The sequence below is a fragment of the Pseudochaenichthys georgianus genome, chromosome 11 (assembly GCF_902827115.2).
Source record: "Pseudochaenichthys georgianus chromosome 11, fPseGeo1.2, whole genome shotgun sequence".
NCBI lineage: Eukaryota > Metazoa > Chordata > Actinopteri > Perciformes > Channichthyidae > Pseudochaenichthys > Pseudochaenichthys georgianus.
The window spans coordinates 2,590,284-2,610,076 of record NC_047513.1 but is presented as its reverse complement, the minus strand read 5'-3'; the positions used below and the strand labels follow the sequence as shown (position 1 = coordinate 2,610,076).

Below are 19,793 nucleotides of genomic sequence, written 5' to 3'. Positions count from 1 at the left end.
CTCTCAAGGACACCTTACAGAGCATAATTAAAGAAGAGCACACAGTAATACGAGACTTAAAAAATTAAAAACAACAATCAGTTTAGCAGAGATTAAGAAATTGAATATGCCAGTTTAAAAAGGTGTGTTTTCAGGCTGGATTTGAAGGTTGGGAGTGAGTCCATATTGCGGATGTCTTGTGGGAGAGTTCCAGAGACGGGGGGCAGAGTGGCTGAAGGCTCGTGACCCCATGGTGATCAGGCGTGCAGAAGGTACAATGAGTTGGAAGGCAGAGGAGGAACGGAGAGTACGAGAGGGAGTGTAGATGTGAAGGAGCTCAGAGAGATATGGAGGTGCAAGAGTGTGAAGGGCCTTGAAGGTGAGGAGCAGCACTTTGAAGTCTATGCGCTGCTTAACGGGGAGCCAATGGAGTGGAATGGACTTAATTAATATGTGTTCACTTGTATTAATATACTGGGCTATTGTCGTTGTTAACGTGCTTCCCCCCCTTTCAGCCACTAGATAGCAGCAGCAGAGCACAAATGAGCTTCACTCTTCTGAGTGCATTGTCTGAGTTCCACAGACAATCGCTCACACAGGTATTTTATATAAAAATCACACCGATTTATTCCCCGTACAGTTTGTCCAGCTTGATAATGTGATGTTTATTTCAACAGACAAACAAGACCCCGCTTCAACACCCATAAAGAATGTGACCATTCCATGGGGCATCTTAGCGAGCCCTTTATCACACGTTAGCTTTTCAAATTAAGTTTACAGACAAAGGGAAACGAGAGCCGGTCCCGTCACAATTTCAGTGAGGTTTGCGTTCTCTTTCCCCTCGATTGAACATATAGCAGACTGCTGGCTCTTAGCTATTAGCCTTAGTCTGCTATTTAACCCCAGTTTTAAACGGCGACCCGATCTAAAATATCGAGTTTCCAGGTTTTGTCGTGCAGGAATATAACCTCGCAACCCACAAACTGCATCGTTTCCACGCCACTCAGGAATAAGTATACCTGAGATCCACGCCAAACTGCTCTATTTTACGTTACGCCGGACTTTCTGTCTACCTTGCGATCAACGTTCACGTGTTGTATATAACTTTCCTAACATAGTAAAATATGCATTGTATATTCCATTTAAACTTCAAAAACACTGTGAAACGCCTACAGACAATCCTAAAGTTTTACCTTATTTGTAGTTGCAGGGCCCTGCTGATTGTCTGAGATGTCTAAAAGTGTTTGTTCCCGACCCATTCCGGTCGTCCGGATTCTTCCACAGCCTTGTTTACCAGGCACGTCGGGTCACCATTTGTTAGACATTTGTAGGGACAACTGGTCCGCATTCCAAATCTCTGCGCGTCCCTAACAAGCTGGTTATCATACAGGAAGGAGTCCAGAACATACAAGTATCCGTTAAAAATAATCTATTTTAATGGTAATATAACAATGCAATACAATCAATACATTACCATACAAAACCATATCATATCATATGCGTAATGTCAGGAGTAGGCCTACTCCTGGCCCTTGTTCACAGGCCGCCACGACCTTCCGGTCCGGGCGGCGCGAGAAGAGAGAGGCAGAACAAAAAGCTGAATAGGCTTTCATACCAATAGATACAGGAAGGGGTGGAGTTTACTCAACCTCCACACACACACACACACACACACACACACACACACACACACACACACACACACACACACACACACACACACACACACACACACACACACACACACACACACACACACACACACACACACACACACACACACCACACACACACACACACACACACACCACACACACACACACACACACACACACACACACACACACACACACACACACACACACACACACACACACACACACACACACACACACACACACACACACACACACACACACACACACACCCACATTCCAGAGACCTCAGATGTGTCTTAAAGGATATTTCTTTGCTTCCAAAGATAACACAAATATTTCACCTCTCATATCTCCAACTTCTGGTTACACAAAATACAAAGTAATTAAACCCACACATATACTATTCAAGAGATGTAGACTTCCCTGAAAACATGACATGCTAGCGATCTTCCCCCACCTAGCACCATGTCCTGCATAACACCTCCCCCGCAGAGCAATACAACCCTGTTTACTGCAACTAGCCCTTTGTTCATAGCCATTTTAGTCCTCACATTTATGAAAGGATAAAACAGAGAAATCAATATAAAACACAAGTATTGTTTGAACAGTATTCACTTAACTGCTACTATTGATAATTACCAGAGAAACTCAAAGGACCTCTTTTAATATCTGGAAATTGCAACAAGACTTTCTGCCATCTCAAATGTAACACACTTCTTAAATATCAGATGCTGCAGATGCTGCAGAGGCTGCTCCGCTGCGGTGTGAAGAGGAAAACCCGGTGCTTTTCAAGCTCCAGCTCCGAACCGGCCCTGAAACACCATTGGTGTGAATGAGGTAAAAGACAGCTAACTGGGTAACCTTTGGTCTTTTTTTAGGCCTTGGTTCACACATACCTCGGCTCATTCACACTAATGGTGTTTCAGGGCCGGTTCGGAGCTGGAGGACGCCACGGGACCCTGACCAAGCGTCTCCTGGACGCTTGGGAGTGAGAGTGTTTTGGTTAGTAACGTCTGTTTATTGGGGTAGCCGGCCGCCGGTGACTCGGACATTGTTGTGTTACAGGTCTTGTTGTTTGGTTGAGGGTAAAAAACATCTCAAACTTCGTGACTTTTCCCAAAACGGGTATTTTAATCATCGAGTGAGCGTGTCTGGAGCTTGGGGATTTTATTCAAGCAACACGACCAACAACCAATCACATGAATCTCCCGCCCCCGACATACAGAGCAAAAAACCCCGGGGATTTTATGCGAGCAATATATATATAAACTCCCCAAACAGGCGAAAACCTACCCGTTTCACCCACTGTCTCTGCCACCTCCCTCCTGCCTGGTTCCTCCGGTTTGTATCCCGGTAGGTGAAGAGGGTCTGGTCATACAAAACCGGGTGATTTGCTACGGCGATAGTTAGTTTCTCCTCCGACTTTTTTTGAAATATAGAAATGAACGGCGGGATATCTCTCCCAGCTTAGACGCTGTTTGATTGGCTACGGCTTGAGCTGTCAGATTTTGGGAAACGGGATTTGATTGGCTGGCGCTGGCTACTCCGGCGTCTCCGGCGTCAGAAGTTGAACATTGTTCAACTTCTGACAGCGGAGACGGCGGAGACGGACCGCTCTGCTACCCACAATTCAGTTCGGCGAAAAAGCGAGGCTACGTGACGTCACCCCATTGAAAGTGAATGGGCAGATTGGAGTTTTCGACGCTGTCGACGCTGTAGTGTAGACGGGCCGTAAGAGAGAGAGAAAAAATATACTTTGCCGCCACACCCCGTTGCCAAGCAACACTTATTGTTTAGGTCATGCAGCTCCGTGATCACCTGAAGCTCAGCCGCTGACCGGTGAGCGGAGCAAAACACACGTTTCAAGTTAGATCAAACACACGTGGCTATTTTATCTACCTCTGTAACAAGCTAAACTAGTTATTCATAGGTTTATTCTTCACTCTCGGGTCACTCATTACTGGAGTAGCGAGCTGGCTGCATGAGATACTGAAGAGAGTGCTCCGTTTATTATACCGGTGTTATTATCTAAAGTGAATGTTAATGTTGAATAATGTAGTTAATATACTATTAGTGGTTTGTTTAAATGTATTCATAGTTTTGTTTTTTGTTTGTAGAAGAATACCATTTATTGATTTATTGTAAAATGAATCCGAACGTTCTGATCTGTTACGATGATAAACTGAAGCAATTTAAAAATTAACCCCATTAACTGAGTTTTAAATCGTGTTGTTGTTAAGTCCTACGAAGTATATAAGGAAATAATGAAAACTGACAAATTAAAAGTTTCAAAAATGATATCTCTGCGAGTGCTGACTGAACTGAGTGTCCTATATGTTTCTCTTGTGTTTCAGGGGTGGATCACATGCAGTGCAGATTTAGCAGATTTGCAATCTCCAATCAAGAGACTCTTCTAAAACATTGTCGCCTTCGTCACGGAAAAGGTGCGAACTGGCCCAGTATTCACACGGACTGTGTATGTCAGTCAATTGGCAAACTATACTATGCCCTGCCACTCCACTACAGGCCCCTCCAACACACTACGCCCCACTTTCCAATCAGTCCCCAACATTGTAATACCAGTTTTTTATTCAATTCAAAACATCCAAACTATCCCCTTAGATGGTGCCGACTTTGAACAAGGCAGCTACCCAGGAATTGGTTGCACAGAAAAAACACGACATTGTGGTTACAATCAAATTACATAGTTTTGTTATTGTGTTTTTCAGATATCTGAAGAATTTCATGGGATCACCAGCAAAGACCTCCTGGGGACCTTCGGTGCAGCCCAGGGTTTCCGTTAGCCGGTAATTACCGGTTTTTAGCTGGTAAAATCTATAAAAAACCGGTCAATTCAAAACCTGACGGTCAAAATGTCTGGTAATAATTAGGGAGGCTCCGATCGATCGGCCGCCGGTCATTATCGTCGATATTCACTCTTAATAGTTTGATCGGTGCTCTCTATGAAGGCCGATCAGGAGAGCTGGATCTGATCCATATGGACATAAACGCGAGTGAAGTGTAACCGGACGCGAGAGAGAGATCAGATCAGCTGCTGAGTCTGACCGAGACACGCAGCTCTGCATAATCACCTGAAGCCCCGCCCTCTGTTTAGCGAGCTGCAGGAGCTGCTTGAGAAACTGAGGTGCTGTCAGGAGAGAGAGAGGGAGGGAGAGAGGAAAAGAGAGGCTCCGTTTCTCCCGTGTTATTATTCAAATGTAATGTAAACTTCTGAATAATGTACTTTATCTACTACAAGTAGTTTGTTTGAATGTAATAATTATGTTGTTTGTTGTTTGTGGAATAATTTATTGAAAAATTAATCTGAATTTTTTCGATCTGTTAAGATTATAAACTGAAGCAATATCAAAATGAGCCCGTGAACTGAGTTGTAAACTGAAGCATATCTGCTCAGAGTCCAGTAAATTACCTGCTTACAGCTAACTCTGCTACACAACTCTTATTATTATTATTGAAATATGACCGGTAAGTTTCAAATTTGTCCGGTAAAATAAATTCTGCCCGGACATTTGACCGGCGAGAAAAAATCCTAGCGGAAACCCTGGTGCAGCCTTTGACAAACATGTGCCTTGCCTGCTGAAACTGTACCTGGCTAGGAAGGGAGCTTTTGGACAGAAAACCTCTTGGAACAACTTGATGAACAAGTGAGTGAAGTGCCTCAATCTAAGAGCATGCAAAAGTTGAGGGGAAAATGGCCGGAGTCCACCAAAGCCCTTTCCCCCGTTTGAAAATATGAAATGCTCCTTCGCCTAACATTTGGAGTAGCAAAAACGCTCTGATGGAAAGGCTTCAGTAAAAATGGATGTTAAAAGTTATTGCTTGGTGTTCTTAGTTGGTGCAATTTGAGAACTATAATAACAGTATTTTTCATTTGTAAAAGTAGAATTGTCTGCAGGATTGCAGTTTTTCTTTTGTTTTCTTTTGCCAGTCTTTTACTGAAGCATGCTACTGGGATCTGACCTGTTCTTCGTCCTCCTCATTACTATACAGAACGTTGGAGTTTGTATAGATTCACTACGGCACTAAAGTAATTGATATGTTTGTGTGTTTCCACTGGGTACTCCTTAGACATCCGACATTGTGTCTCACCGAAAGACAGCAGCACTGAGAGGCCTGCCGAGATGACACAACCAAGTTTCTTCTGGAGTGTTTGGTAAGTAATACTAACTGTAGGAAATAAACTTACACAATACAAGTAATATTGCTTAATGTAGCTTAAACATGTTATGACCTCATAGCTTATGCTAATCATTTTATGCATAATACACTTTGTGTAAGATTTCATTTTGAGCCCAGAGATGTTTTCACCTCATGAACCCGAGCGCGATGAGTTCACCCAAAATTAAAAATAAATATCAGCGCTGTTTGAGCAACATTCAACCCGATACAGCTGGCCATTGTTGTCTGGTGTTCTTTGTCAGAAAATACTTCTTTATAGAACTCGGCACAACTCGGTGGTGGTGATAGCCGCCGTGCTGTTGAGTTGCAATTATAACTTCCACAAGCTGAACGGTAAGACTCAGTAGCTTGGTGCTAGAGTTAGAATCAGTGGATGTGTATTTTGTCGTTTATTTTTCCATAGCATTCATTGATGCATATTTGACTTTTCCTCAGGACGCTGACCATGAAGAAGGATTGCTCAGAGGTGTGTCTGTGGCCATCCTCACCGTCATTGAAGATGATGATGCCGCCATATCGCTAAATGTGCGAGACGTGGCTGTTCTGTGGGAAGGCACCATTGCACTGCATGACCTGCCAGACCTCTCTACTGCCTTTGCACACCTCTTTGGCCTACTTTATGCACTGAACATGGATTATCCAAAGGAGACGAGGTATACCTTTGAAGCCATTCAGACTATCTTTTACGAGCTTGGCTCTCGATGCTCGCAGCGCATAAGGTCTCGGAAAACAAAGCTTTTGCTGTGAATGTTAATGGGGAAGCCAGACATGACTTTAACCTATGTTTCGCCTGTTCTAGTGCATTGTGGTTACTGCTCAGGTAAAGCCTCACAGCATTCATTTCATTTTAAGCATACAAGTTCTCTTCTGAAATAGAGAATCAAATAATGTGTGGATGTGTAAGTTGCCTGATCAAAAGAGGGGCATATCCAGTATTTCTACTGTTCAAGTTCATTGTTAGTGGTCAGGTAAAACTTCAATGGATGCACATGCTTGCACATGCAGTCATTTTAAGCATGAAGTCCCATTTGCCTGAGAAATTGAAATGTGTGGAATTGTGAGTGGCCAGTTGACAAGAGGCACTGGATTGTAATTGTTGTTTATTCTTAAATTCTTTGATTGTGATGTGCTGAAGAGGCTGAGGCCTGATGTATCACAATGATGTCAGGTGTGTGAATCCCATTTTGACCTGATGGATAAAAGCAGAAACGATCCTCAGAATCTGTGTTCAAAGGCCATCATCATGTTCTGTTTAAAGCAGTTTTGCTAGATGTTTATTATGTCAAGAAATATCCTTAACTTGTGCTGTGTTGCAAAACGTGCATTTTTTCAAATCCATATCTTTAGCATGTGAAGAATACATGTTATCAACGTCTAGCAAAGCTGCTTTAAACAGAACATGATGATGGTATGGGGTCTGCGAGACAGCGAGACACAGAGGAACTCAGCCTGAGCAGCTGTGAGTGTGTGTGTGTGTGTGTGTGTGTGTGTGTGTGTGTGTGTGTGTGTGTGTGTGTGTGTGTGTGTGTGTGTGTGTGTGTGTGGAAATCCTTTACGTCACTTTAGTCAGGAAGAAAACAATGGAAAAAGTCACTTTAGTCAGGAAGAAAACAATGGAAAAAGAGAAATCCCCAACGAGGCGTTCTGGGGCAGCACAGACAGGTCTCTCTGTGTCAGAGTTGTACTCGCTACAGGGTGCACTTTGAGGGTTGTGACTCTGCAGACCGTTCACATGCAGAAGCTTCATAACACGAGGGGACGGGTGATAACCGGAAAAGCATATGATGAGACCTTTAAAAGAGAGAATGTTTTGTGTGAATGTTTTGTGTGCTAAAGTGGACAAAAGATGTACAAAATGTTCATATAATTGAATTAAATCGGAAGAAATAACTGAATAAATAATGGGCTCTTTTTTTGTTTGTTCATTTTAGTTTATTTTCAATGTCCAACATCAATGTTGATCACCATCTTCAGCGTGGCAATATCTCAATGTTGATTCAATGACTTTTTGCGACTTTTTTTGTGGCTCCTTGGTAACAGACTGAATCAGCACTTTTGAAAGGGGATTATGGGATGCTACAACGCATGATCTGGTTGGTATTTCGAGCCAAACACTTCAGAGATATGTTTTGTATATATCTGGGACCTATAATATATTGATGAAAAACAGTATAATAGGGGACCTTTAAATCTGTAACAACTTCCTCAGGTGTCCAGCTGGGGTCAGCAGAGTCTCACTGTGGACCCTCAACTTCTCAGTTTTTCTGTAGACATTTCTGCAGATTGTTGTGTACTTTATTAGTTTCAGTTTAAAACAAACATTTCCACAAAAAGCAGGACTTAATAATAGACAAAACAAGCCAGGTATATGTTCCTAACATAACCTATGAATGTATGCACCATTAATGCCATAACTTGAACGTAAAAGTATATATATATATATATATATATATATATATATATTGTAGGATAAGGGGTGTAAGAATAGGTTGGTTAATGTAAAATACTTTTTGTGTATTGCTTATGGGAAATTCATTTTTTATTTTTGCCTTGTATTTGATGCAACAGCCTATATATTTTCTAAAGTTTGAATGACAGATATGTTTGATAAATAGTATATAAATACTCTGTTACAAGTTCAAGTTTGGCATTCAAATTTGTGCTTAGAAAACAAAAGTATTAGCATCAAAATATACTTAAAACAAAACTAAAAGTAGTTATTATATGGAATGGCCATTTTCAGAATATTAAATAATTTCATTGGATTCTAATAACTGATCTGATCCTTATCACGAATAGTATGTTAACAGTCGATTTAAAAACTTTTTAAATTAAAGAGGAAACTGAAAAGTAAATAGTGGTGGAAATTAACAAAGTACATGTACTCAAGTACTGTAATTAAGTACACATTTAAAGTACTTACCCGAGTATTTTTCATTTTCATTATACATTATATTTTTACTCCACTACATTCATTTCAAAGATGTATTTACTAGTTACTTTATAAGTTCAGATTTTGACACACAATATATATGATTAGTTGGTATGGATTAAACCATCCAACAATATATTTAAGTAACTAACCATGAGTGGCTTAACAGAAAATAAGTTATCTGTTCAAAGATATTTCACAGTTCCAGCTTGTGAAGATTTGCTGATTTGGATTCCATATATAACAATATATACTTTTTGCTGCTAAAAGTACTTTTACTCCTTATATTTTACCATACTTAAATACTTTTACTCAAGTAACATTCTTGATGCAGTTCTTTATTTTGAAATGTAGTATTTATACAGTGTAGTATTAGTACTTTTATTCACGTAAAGTATCTGAATATTTGTTCCACTACTGCTAACTGATGTTGTCCTTAAGCGTAGTGAATTTCAGTATTTGCAGTTTGTGTGTGTGCCTGTGTGTGTGTGTGTCTCTTGGTGTGTGTGCAGGGCCGGTTTTTGGCATAGGCAACATAGGCGGTCGACTAGGGCTGGTAGAAAAAAACATTTTTGACCGTTGGCACTCATCCTAATTTTCGGCCTTGACAACATTCATAATTAAGTAAATGTAACACCCTTTTCACCCCGGTTACACTTTTAATTTGCCCTGTACGATGGGCTCTGTAAGTGATGAAAGTGGGGGATGTTGGCGCCCGCAGCTCACAGCCAAAGTCCGAGTGAGCGAGCGAGGGAGAGAGAGGGCGCACCGGTACCGACGCTGTTGTTATTAGCATCTGGTGCTAGCTGCCAGATGTTTCTACAACAAGGGTGGAGGAGAGCTCTCTACTGTCAGACTGAGGGGCCCAGTGAGGTAAAGACTCTCAGTGTTCAGATTATTTAACTGTAGTCTAAGTTATCTCAGTGGGTCTTAAACGTTTTGATCACAATTTATGTAAACAAATATTTCCGAGGCACTCCTTATTTTGTAATAATTATTGGGATAAACAGGTTTGAAATCATTTCAATGTATACTATAGGACAGTAAACCAAAAATATCGTTTAAAACTGGAATGATAAAAAAATATGCATAGGCCTACATAAATACATGTTAACTAGGTAAAATAAGATATGAACGAACAACAACAATAAGTTCAATTTATTTGTTATAGGCTATGGTAGGTTATTAGTTATGTTCACATACTTATTTGATTATTAAAATGTAAACCAATCTTTTTCATATGGGAGTTGTACCCCCTAGATCTAGTCTCTAGTAATTGTGTGCTCAAAGTGCACCAGATTGAAGCATTTGACTTTAAAATGTTCAAAAATTTCGCCTAGGCCAGCAAATTGGCTAGAACCGGCCCTGCGTGTCTCTGGGTGTGTGTGTGTGTGTGTGTGTGTGTGTGTGTGTGTGTGTGTGTGTGTGTGTGTGTGTGCGCGCGTGTGTGTGTATGTGTGTGTGTGTGTGTGTGTGTGTGTGTGTGTGTGTGTGTGTGTGTGTGTGTGTGTGTGTGTCTGGGTGTGTCCTCCAGCAGGTACAGCTCTCTCTCTCTCTCTGTTGGACACACTCAGTGTTCGGGATGGATGTGCTCTCTTTGACGCCGCTGCTGCTCCTGCTCTCTTTCCTCGGTAATAACTCATTCACTTATTATTATTACATAGTTATTATAACATAGGTATTATTATAAAGTAATTTTTAAAAAGGTATTATAATCTCAGCAAGACATCAGTTTGTGATCAAACTGGTTTATACAAAAATGTAAAAAGGTTTCCATCGTGTGGCTCCCTGAGTACTTTTGTTCATGCTTAAATTATGCAGAATAATGACCCTATCCCCCTCCCCCCCGCTTCAGGATGCTGTGCGGGGCAGAACGTGTTGCCCGACGGCCCGGTGGACGCGATCCTGGGCAAAAGTGTGACTCTAAAAACGCTGGTGGACAAACCAGTATACGTCTTTATTATCTGGAACCACAACGACGGGAGTGAGCAGACTCATGTGGCAACCGCCAGCCACACGGGTGTCAAAGTGAACGACCCGTACACAGGCAGGGTGACGGTGAACCAGACCAACGGGTACCTGCACCTGGAGGGGCTGCTGGCCTCCGACAACGGGGACTACAGCATCAACATCATAACCGCGGATGGAACCACTATAACCGGGGAGATCCACCTCCGAGTCCTGGGTGAGAACACTTCCGGTGGCATATTACATGTTCAAATAGTTATCTCACTTTTCCCTCTCGGCTTTTAGAGGGAAGGGTGTTTTAATACATGTTTCTGGCTCATACCGTGTCCCTGTATAACAGCAGTGAGTCCGCTGCGGGCCACACCTGTGTCACCTGTAGCGCCATGTTGAGCGGGTATCCCTCCGCCAGCACTACATCTGCATTCATCACGCAGCAGTTACCGCTCAGGGACTATATTCCTTGGCGAGATCCTGTTCTTGAGTAAAAGTAGAAGTAGCCTACCAGAGTGTATGAATACTCTGTTACAAGTAAAAGTCCTGCAATGAAAATGTTACTCAAGTAAAAGTAGAAAAGTATTATCATAACAATATAGTTAAAGTAGGCTACCTAAAGTAAACGTATTGATTGTGCAGATTGGTCCATTTCAGATATGTTAGGCTATGTTTTATAATTATTGATCATTAAAGGTGAGGTATGTAATTTATTTCAGAAACACTTTTTGTTATATTCCATGGAATGCTCTTAACATCCCGATAGCAATGAATATATTAAATGCTTTGACAATAAATACATACAATAATGTAATCTGTGGAAGCCGTAGCGCTGTAAAAAGCACGACCAATAATTGTAGCCAGCACGGCTAAAATAACTGGATGGTCTACCCATAGATAATATAAACTAGGGCTGTCAGTCGATTTAAATATGTAATCGCGATTAATCGCATGATTGTCCATAGTTAATCGCGATTAATTGCAAATTAATCGCACATTTTTTATCTGTTCTAAATGTACCTTAGAGGGATATGTTTCAAGTTTTTAATACTCTAATCAACATATGAGTGGACAAATATGCTTTATGCAAATGTTTGTTTATTATCATTTGAACAATGACAAATATCCATTAAACACAGTCCTCTGAACATTACAAATATCCGCCTCAATTCAACCTGGAACCTCTCTCATACAATACAATAATACAATACAAAGTGTGTGCGTGTGTGGGTGTGCTTGCGTGTGTGTGTGTGTGTGTGTGTGTGTGTGTGTGTGTGTGTGTGTGTGTGTGGAGAGACACACAGCTGTGATGGATCGTTGGAGCTATGTGCAACTCAAGGCATATGCTCGAACGGGAGCTGCCTGGACGCTGCAATCATGTTGCAGTGTGCTGACTTTCTGTACAATGTCCCACTGTCTGGCTTCCTGCATCAAGTCAAGTGCTCGGTGCAGCGGTCGACGAAATGTCGGTCCTCTTTTTTAATTGAAACAGCTCCTTATATCCGTTAGTGCAGCTAGCTAGCACCAGATGCTAACAACAACAATACATGTAAGGTGTGCGCGTTCTCTCTCTTGCTCGCGCCACACATACACACCCTTCCGGGCCTGCCGGTGAGCGTGGAAGTGTGGTCTGCCGCAAGCGGACGGCAGGAGCGGGGCTGTCAGCATCAGCTTGTAGATGGTATATTAAACTTGATGCGCTCTGAAACTACGGGGTGCGCTAGAATTTGAAAATACACAACCGGAAAAAATCTGCCACTTCCTTACAGAGCCCCTCCTCCAACACACACGAACGCGCACATTCCAATTAGGGCATGAGCTGGGCCGGCTAAAATGATTGGTCGTGCTTTTTACAGTACTACGGCTTCCACAGATGACATTTTTTTATGGATTTGTTGTCAAAGCACTTCAGATATTCATTACTATCGGGATGTTAAGAGCATTCCATGGAATATAACAAAAAGTGTATCTCAAGACGGTTTCTTACCTACCCCCACCTTTAAAGTGTTCTCAAAGCTGGTAAAGGTGCAGCTAGTCTGAATGACTTTGTATACTGCAGGGTAGCTTGAGAATTTACTCCAGGTGGAACTAAAGTCTGATTTAACACTTGATTATATTTCACATCATTCATCCAAATCTGTAAAGTAACCAAAGGTATTAAATACATGTAACTAACCCTGTAAAAGTACACCATTTACCAGTAGCAAAACTTGAAATACTCAAGTAAAGTACAGGTGCGCCAGAATTGTACCTAAGTACAGTACTTTACTTAGTTACTTACACCACTGTTGAGTGGAGATCTACCAGCCTTATCCGACGGACACACAGAAGCCAACAGGCCCCTGACCTGAGCCCCTTCAGGGTGTGGCACTTCCGGGAGGAGCTGTGTGTCTGTGTGTGATTAGTTACAGTGAGAGATGTTTGTTTAAAGCTGTGACCTTACTGGTGAATGCTGGTGGCAGAATATGTTACAGTGTAAACAGTAACACACACACACATACACACACACACACACACACACACACACACACACACACACACACACACACACACACACACACACACACACACACACACACACACACACACACACACACACACACACACACACACACACACACACACACACACATACACACACACACACACACACACACACACACACACACACACACACACACACACACACACACACACACACACACACACACACGCACACACATGATTTGAGTGATTATTTTGTTAAGGATGGCCACATGATAACTTACACCAACATGACCATGAGAAATTTCCCCACATGAATCGATGCACTAATGAAACTCCTGCTTTAATCACATGCACTAGGGCTAAACTAATGACTCCTCTGGTTATACGTTTTGACATATGTTCTTGTAAAATCAATTAAACATTTTTAATTATCAAAACAGTTGTGGGTTAATGAACTAGTTGCCGGTAATGGTTGCAGTTGTCTGAGCTGGTTGGTGATCAGTCAGTATGTCCTGAGGCAGCAGTCACTTAAATAAACATCTCCACTCAGGCTGGTGCTCGCCCCATGATGTCAGCTTGGACCTTTATTGATCAAAGGATGGTTGGAAGTGGAGCATGCATGCCTCCCAGCATTCCTTCTGACACTCATTCATACATTTCTACTCATTTCCACACGGTGAGCGACCAGTTGAACCACACTTTGACAAATACAGAGAACAAAAGCACCAGGGTTGTGGTTGTGTCTTCTTTTTGTATCAGAGTACAGTGGACCAACGCATGTTTTGAAAACCGATCCATACTAGTCTGTGCCAATATTCTTAAGCATGGCCATTACATTTAGCTGATGCTTTTATCCAAAGTATCTTACAACAATCAATCATCTATGAATGAACTAAATCAATAATATTTTAAATGGGTTAGCCGAACCATTCTAAGTTGTACACGCATAAGTGAGCATTTTGAAAAATAAATTATTATTACTACTGTTGGCCCTGATATCGATTGGATATCCAGAATTGTTTGAAAACCATGTTATTACCGCATCGTGACATCCATAGAGTGGACCTTGAATGAGGTCTACAGACAGAGGTGCACCTCTGAAGTTCCCGTGGGATGGACTGAGGTCTGCTGCCACAACCTGCTTTCACTCTGCTCCCACTCCTTCACTCTGCTATCTCACTCCGTCACTCTGCTCTCACTCCTTCACTCTGCTCTCTCACTCCTTCACTCTGCTCTCACTCCTTCACTCTGCTCTCTCACTCCTTCACTTTGCTCTCTCACTCCTTCACTCTGCTCCCACTCCTTCACTCTGCTTTCTCACTCCTTCACTCTGCTCTCTCACTCCTTCACTCTGCTCTCACTCCTTCACTCTGCTCTCTCACTCCGTCACTCTGCTCTCTCACTCCTTCACTCTGCTCCCACTCCTTCACTCTGCTCTCTCACTCCTTCACTCTGCTCTCACTCCTTCACTCTGCTCTCTCACTCCTTCACTTTGCTCTCTCACTCCTTCACTCTGCGCTCACTCCTTCACTCTGCTCTCTCACTCCTTCACTTTGCTCCCACTACTTCACTCTTCTCTCTCACTCCTTCACTATGCTCTCTCACTCCTTCACTCTGCTCTCACTCCTTCACTCTGCTCCCACTCCTTCACTCTGCTTTCTCACTCCTTCACTCTGCTCTCTCACTCCTTCACTCTGCTCTCACTCCTTCACTCTGCTCTCTCACTCCGTCACTCTGCTCTCTCACTCCTTCACTCTGCTCCCACTCCTTCACTCTGCTCTCTCACTCCTTCACTCTGCTCTCACTCCTTCACTCTGCTCTCTCACTCCTTCACTTTGCTCTCTCACTCCTTCACTCTGCGCTCACTCCTTCACTCTGCTCTCTCACTCCTTCACTTTGCTCCCACTACTTCACTCTTCTCTCTCACTCCTTCACTATGCTCTCTCACTCCTTCACTCTGCTCTCACTCCTTCACTTTGCTCTCACTCCTTCACTCTGCTCCCACTCCTTCACTCTGCTCTCTCACTCCTTCACTCTGCTCTCACTCCTTCACTCTGCTCTCTCACTCCTTCACTCTGCTCCCACTCCTTCACTCTGCTCTCTCACTCCTTCACTCTGCTCTCTCACTCCTTCACTTTGCTCTCACTCCTTCACTCTGCTCTCTCACTCCTTCACTCTGCTCCCACTCCTTCCCTCTGCTCTCTCACTCCTTCACTCTGCTCTCACTCCTTCACTCTGCTCTCACTCCTTCACTCTGCTCTCTCACTCATTCACTCTGCTCCCACTCCTTCACTCTGCTCTCTCACTCCTTCAGTCTGCTCTCTCACTCCTTCACTCTGCTCTCACTCCTTCACTTTGCTCCCACTCATTCACTCTGCTCTCACTCCTTCACTCTGCTCTCTCACTCCTTCACTCTGCTCCCACTCCTTCACTTTGCTCCCACTCATTCACTCTGCTCTCTCACTCCTTCACTCTGCTCTCTCACTCCTTCACTTTGCTCTCACTCCTTCACTCTGCTCTCTCACTCCTTCACTCTGCTCCCACCCCTTCCCTCTGCTCTCTCACTCCTTCACTCTGCTCTCACTCCTTCACTCTGCTCTCACTCCTTCACTCTGCTCTCTCACTCCTTCACTCTGCTCCCACTCCTTCACTCTGCTTTCTCACTCCTTCAGTCTGCTCTCTCACTCCTTCACTCTGCTCCCACTCCTTCACTTTGCTCCCACTCATTCACTCTGCTCTCACTCCTTCACTCTGCTCTCTCACTGCTTCACTCTGCTCCCACTCCTTCAATCTGCTCCCACTCATTCACTCTGCTCTCTCACTCCTTCACTCTGCTCCCACTCATTCACTCTGCTCTCTCACTCCTTCACTCTGCTCCCACTCCTTCACTCTGATCTCTCACTCCTTCACTCTGCTCTCTCACTCCTTCATTTTGCTCTCACTCCTTCACTCTTCTCTCTCACTCCTTCACTCTGCTCCCACTCCTTCCCTCTGCTCTCTCACTCCTTCACTCTGCTCTCACTCCTTCACTCTGCTCCCACTCATTCACTCTGCTCTCTCACTCCTTCACTCTGCTCTCACTCCTTCACTCTGCTCTCTCACTCCTTCACTCTGCTCTCACTCCTTCACTCTGCTCTCTCACTCCTTCACTCTGCTCCCTCACTCCTTCACTCTGCTCTCACTCCTTCACTCTGCTCTCACTACTTCACTTTGCTCTCACTCCTTCACTCTGCTCTCTCACTCCTTCACTCTGCTCCCACTCCTTCACTCTGCTCCCACTCCTTCACTCTACTCTCTCACTCCTTCACTCTGCTCTCTCACTCCTTCACTCTGCTCTCTCACTCCTTCACTCTGCTCTCACTCCTTCACTCTACTCTCTCACTCCTTCACTCTGCTCTCTCACTCCTCCGCTCTGCTCTCACTCCTCCTGCTGCTGCCTCGTCAGCACACCCAGCCCTCACATGTAGACACGCAGCTCCAGGATCAGTGAAACAGGTCAAGCAGGTCGAGTCAGTGCCATTTCACGGGCATCTTCATTCACACATTCAAATGTTGATTTTGAAACACAATTAGGATATTGTGCAGAGAAACCTCGGGCGGTTATGCAACTCTCAACCCCCTGACACCATTAGCTGCTCCACTGGAGCAGCATAACTGGGGGTGAGTTTAGATTTAGTATTTGTGGATGAATGTTGATTTTGAAAAAAAGAAAAATACTCCTTCACTCTGATCTCTCACTCCTTCACTCTGCTCTCTCACTCCTTCATTTTGCTCTCACTCCTTCACTCTTCTCTCTCACTCCTTCACTCTGCTCCCACTCCTTCCCTCTGCTCTCTCACTCCTTCACTCTGCTCTCACTCCTTCACTCTGCTCTCACTCCTTCACTCTGCTCCCACTCATTCACTCTGCTCTCTCACTCCTTCACTCTGCTCTCACTCCTTCACTCTGCTCTCTCACTCTTTCACTCTGCTCTCACTCCTTCACTCTGCTCTCTCACTCCTTCACTCTGCTCCCTCACTCCTTCACTCTGCTCTCACTCCTTCACTCTGCTCTCACTACTTCACTTTGCTCTCACTCCTTCACTCTGCTCTCTCACTCCTTCACTCTGCTCCCACTCCTTCACTCTACTCTCTCACTCCTTCACTCTGCTCTCTCACTCCTTCACTCTGCTCTCTCACTCCTTCACTCTGCTCTCACTCCTTCACTCTACTCTCTCACTCCTTCACTCTGCTCTCTCACTCATCCGCTCTGCTCTCACTCCTCCGCCCTGCTCTCACTCCTCCTGCTGCTGCCTCGTCAGCACACCCAGCCCTCACATGTAGACACGCAGCTCCAGGATCAGTGAAACAGGTCAAGCAGGTCGAGTCAGTGCCATTTCACGGCCATCTTCATTCACACATTCAAATGTTGATTTTGAAACACAATTAGGATATTGTGCAGAGAAACCTCGGGCGGTTATGCAACTCTCAACCCCCTGACACCATTAGCTGCTCCACTGGAGCAGCATAACTGGGGGTGAGTTTAGATTTAGTATTTGTGGATGAATGTTGATTTTGAAAAAAAGAAAAATACCAGATTTTCTTCATAAGATTTAAAGAGGGTCACTGTTGTAAATTATTTTCCAGTGTGTCCCACAGATTTGAAATATACTTCGGGGGGTGGGTGGTGGTAGCGGGGGGGGGTGGAGGTGACGTGCAACAACATTAACATGAACCTTTCTGTTGGTCGCTTGTTAGCAGACCCTTCACATCAAATCAAGTTTTATTTCTATAGCACATTTATAAACGATTTTTGGTCGAGCCAAAGTGCTGTACATATAATAAAAATAGCCTACAGTAGAGACACTTTACAGCAAATACAACAGCACAGATTGTTCAGAATATCAGTATGAGAAAAACGACACCCTCTGTCCTTAGACCCTCTGTCCTTAGACTCTCACATCGTACAAGGAAAAGAGAAAACCCACAGTTTAAAGGGAAAAAATGGCAGAAACCTCAGGGAGAGCTGCAGAGCAGGGATCCCTCTCCCAGGACGGACAGACGTGCAATAGATGCCGTGTGTAAATCCAAGAGATAATGCATTTTACAGCATATAGACCGAATGTTAGGAAATGCATGTGTCTGTAATAAGAAGATGAATCCACGAGGATGTCAGCTACAATCCTGTGGAAGCCATCAAGGAAGCAGCATGGCGAGACCCAAGGCAGGACCGCAGAGACAGGTTCAGCCACGACCCGAAGTCCACGACTTAATCCAGAACTCAGGATAGAGGATCCAAGACACAGGACTACAGCAAAAGGATCAGCCTCGACTCCGGATCCCGGCGTAGATATAGATACAAAACAAGAAAAAAGATTTGGCTGGGTTAATCGGAACAAGAGAATACACAGACACAGACAGAGAGGGAGAAGGTCATTGGATAAAAGTTATTCTTGATAACCCTCTAGAAAGATCTCGTGAACTTCCCCACTCAATCTATCAAGACCCGAGCAGTTCTATTAGATATAGAATAAGAAACAGAGATAGGGAGCACAACAACCTTCACACGATGGCAGAGCGAACAGGTACAGGCAGAGCCCTGATAGCCCTATAGTTGAAATCTACTACCCACAAATAAACATATGGACATGGGTTACTATTTAAAACAAATGGTAAATGTATTTAGGAACCTATCCATGTGATTTTAAGTGGGGGTGGACCTCAAATCCTCTAGGGGGTCCGGGGGCATGCTCCCCCGGTAAGATTTAAAGATTTAAGAGTTAAATGCATAAATCTGGTGCATTTTAAGGGGAAAGCAAAGATACAGGATATATGGGAACACCTATATGAAACAGAACTGTATACATTTCAATAATCATAAAATCATGGCCATAACCTAAAGCAATAACATATCCAATATGAAAAAACACTGACACCCTCAAATGGAAATATGTGTTTACGTAAACGGTGACCAAACCGTTTGAGACCCACTGAGATAACTTGGACTAAGTGACCTATCTAAACACTCAGAGAGTCCTTTACCTCATAAAAAAAACCTAAATGGGTCGCGATTCGCGAAATATACTTGGGCGGCCGTTAATATACCTGGGCAGCCCACCCAAGTATAGTCTATGTGTGGGAAACCCTGTTTTCTATGTACTTCTATCTACACTGAACAAAAATATAAACGCAACACTTTTGTTTTTGCTCCCATTTTTCATGAGATGAACTCAAAGATCTAAAACATTTTCTATATACACAAAATAAAGATTTCTCTCAAATATTGTTCAAAAATCTGAAAATATCTGTGATAGTGAGCACTTCTCCTTTGCCGAGATAATCCATCCCACCTCACAGGTGTGGCATATCAAGATGCTGATTAGACAGCATGATTATTGCACAGGTGTGCCTTAGGCTGGCCACAATAAAAGGCCACTCTGAAACATGCAGTTTTGCTTTATTGGGGGGGTCTGAAAACCAGGCAGTATCTGGTGTGAGGGGTAGGGTTAGGGTTAGGGTAATGTTGTGAATCGAGTGGCCCATGGTGGTGGTGGGGTTATGGTATGGGCAGGCGTATGTAATGGACGACAAACACAGGCC

The 19,793-nt window shown here is 43.5% G+C and overlaps 1 protein-coding gene across 1 annotated transcript in view; it reads left to right on the top strand.

Annotated features, from left to right (window-relative positions):
- Positions 1-10,332: 10,332 nt before the first annotated feature.
- Positions 10,333-19,793, top strand: part of LOC117455037 (cell adhesion molecule CEACAM20-like) — a 30,349-nt gene continuing 20,888 nt past the window's right edge. The window contains exons 1-2 of the mRNA XM_034094383.2: positions 10,333-10,400; positions 10,625-10,954. Of these exons, the coding sequence (XP_033950274.1) occupies positions 10,352-10,400; positions 10,625-10,954 (379 nt within the window). The 5' untranslated portion in view covers positions 10,333-10,351. The remainder of the gene's footprint in view (positions 10,401-10,624; positions 10,955-19,793) is intronic.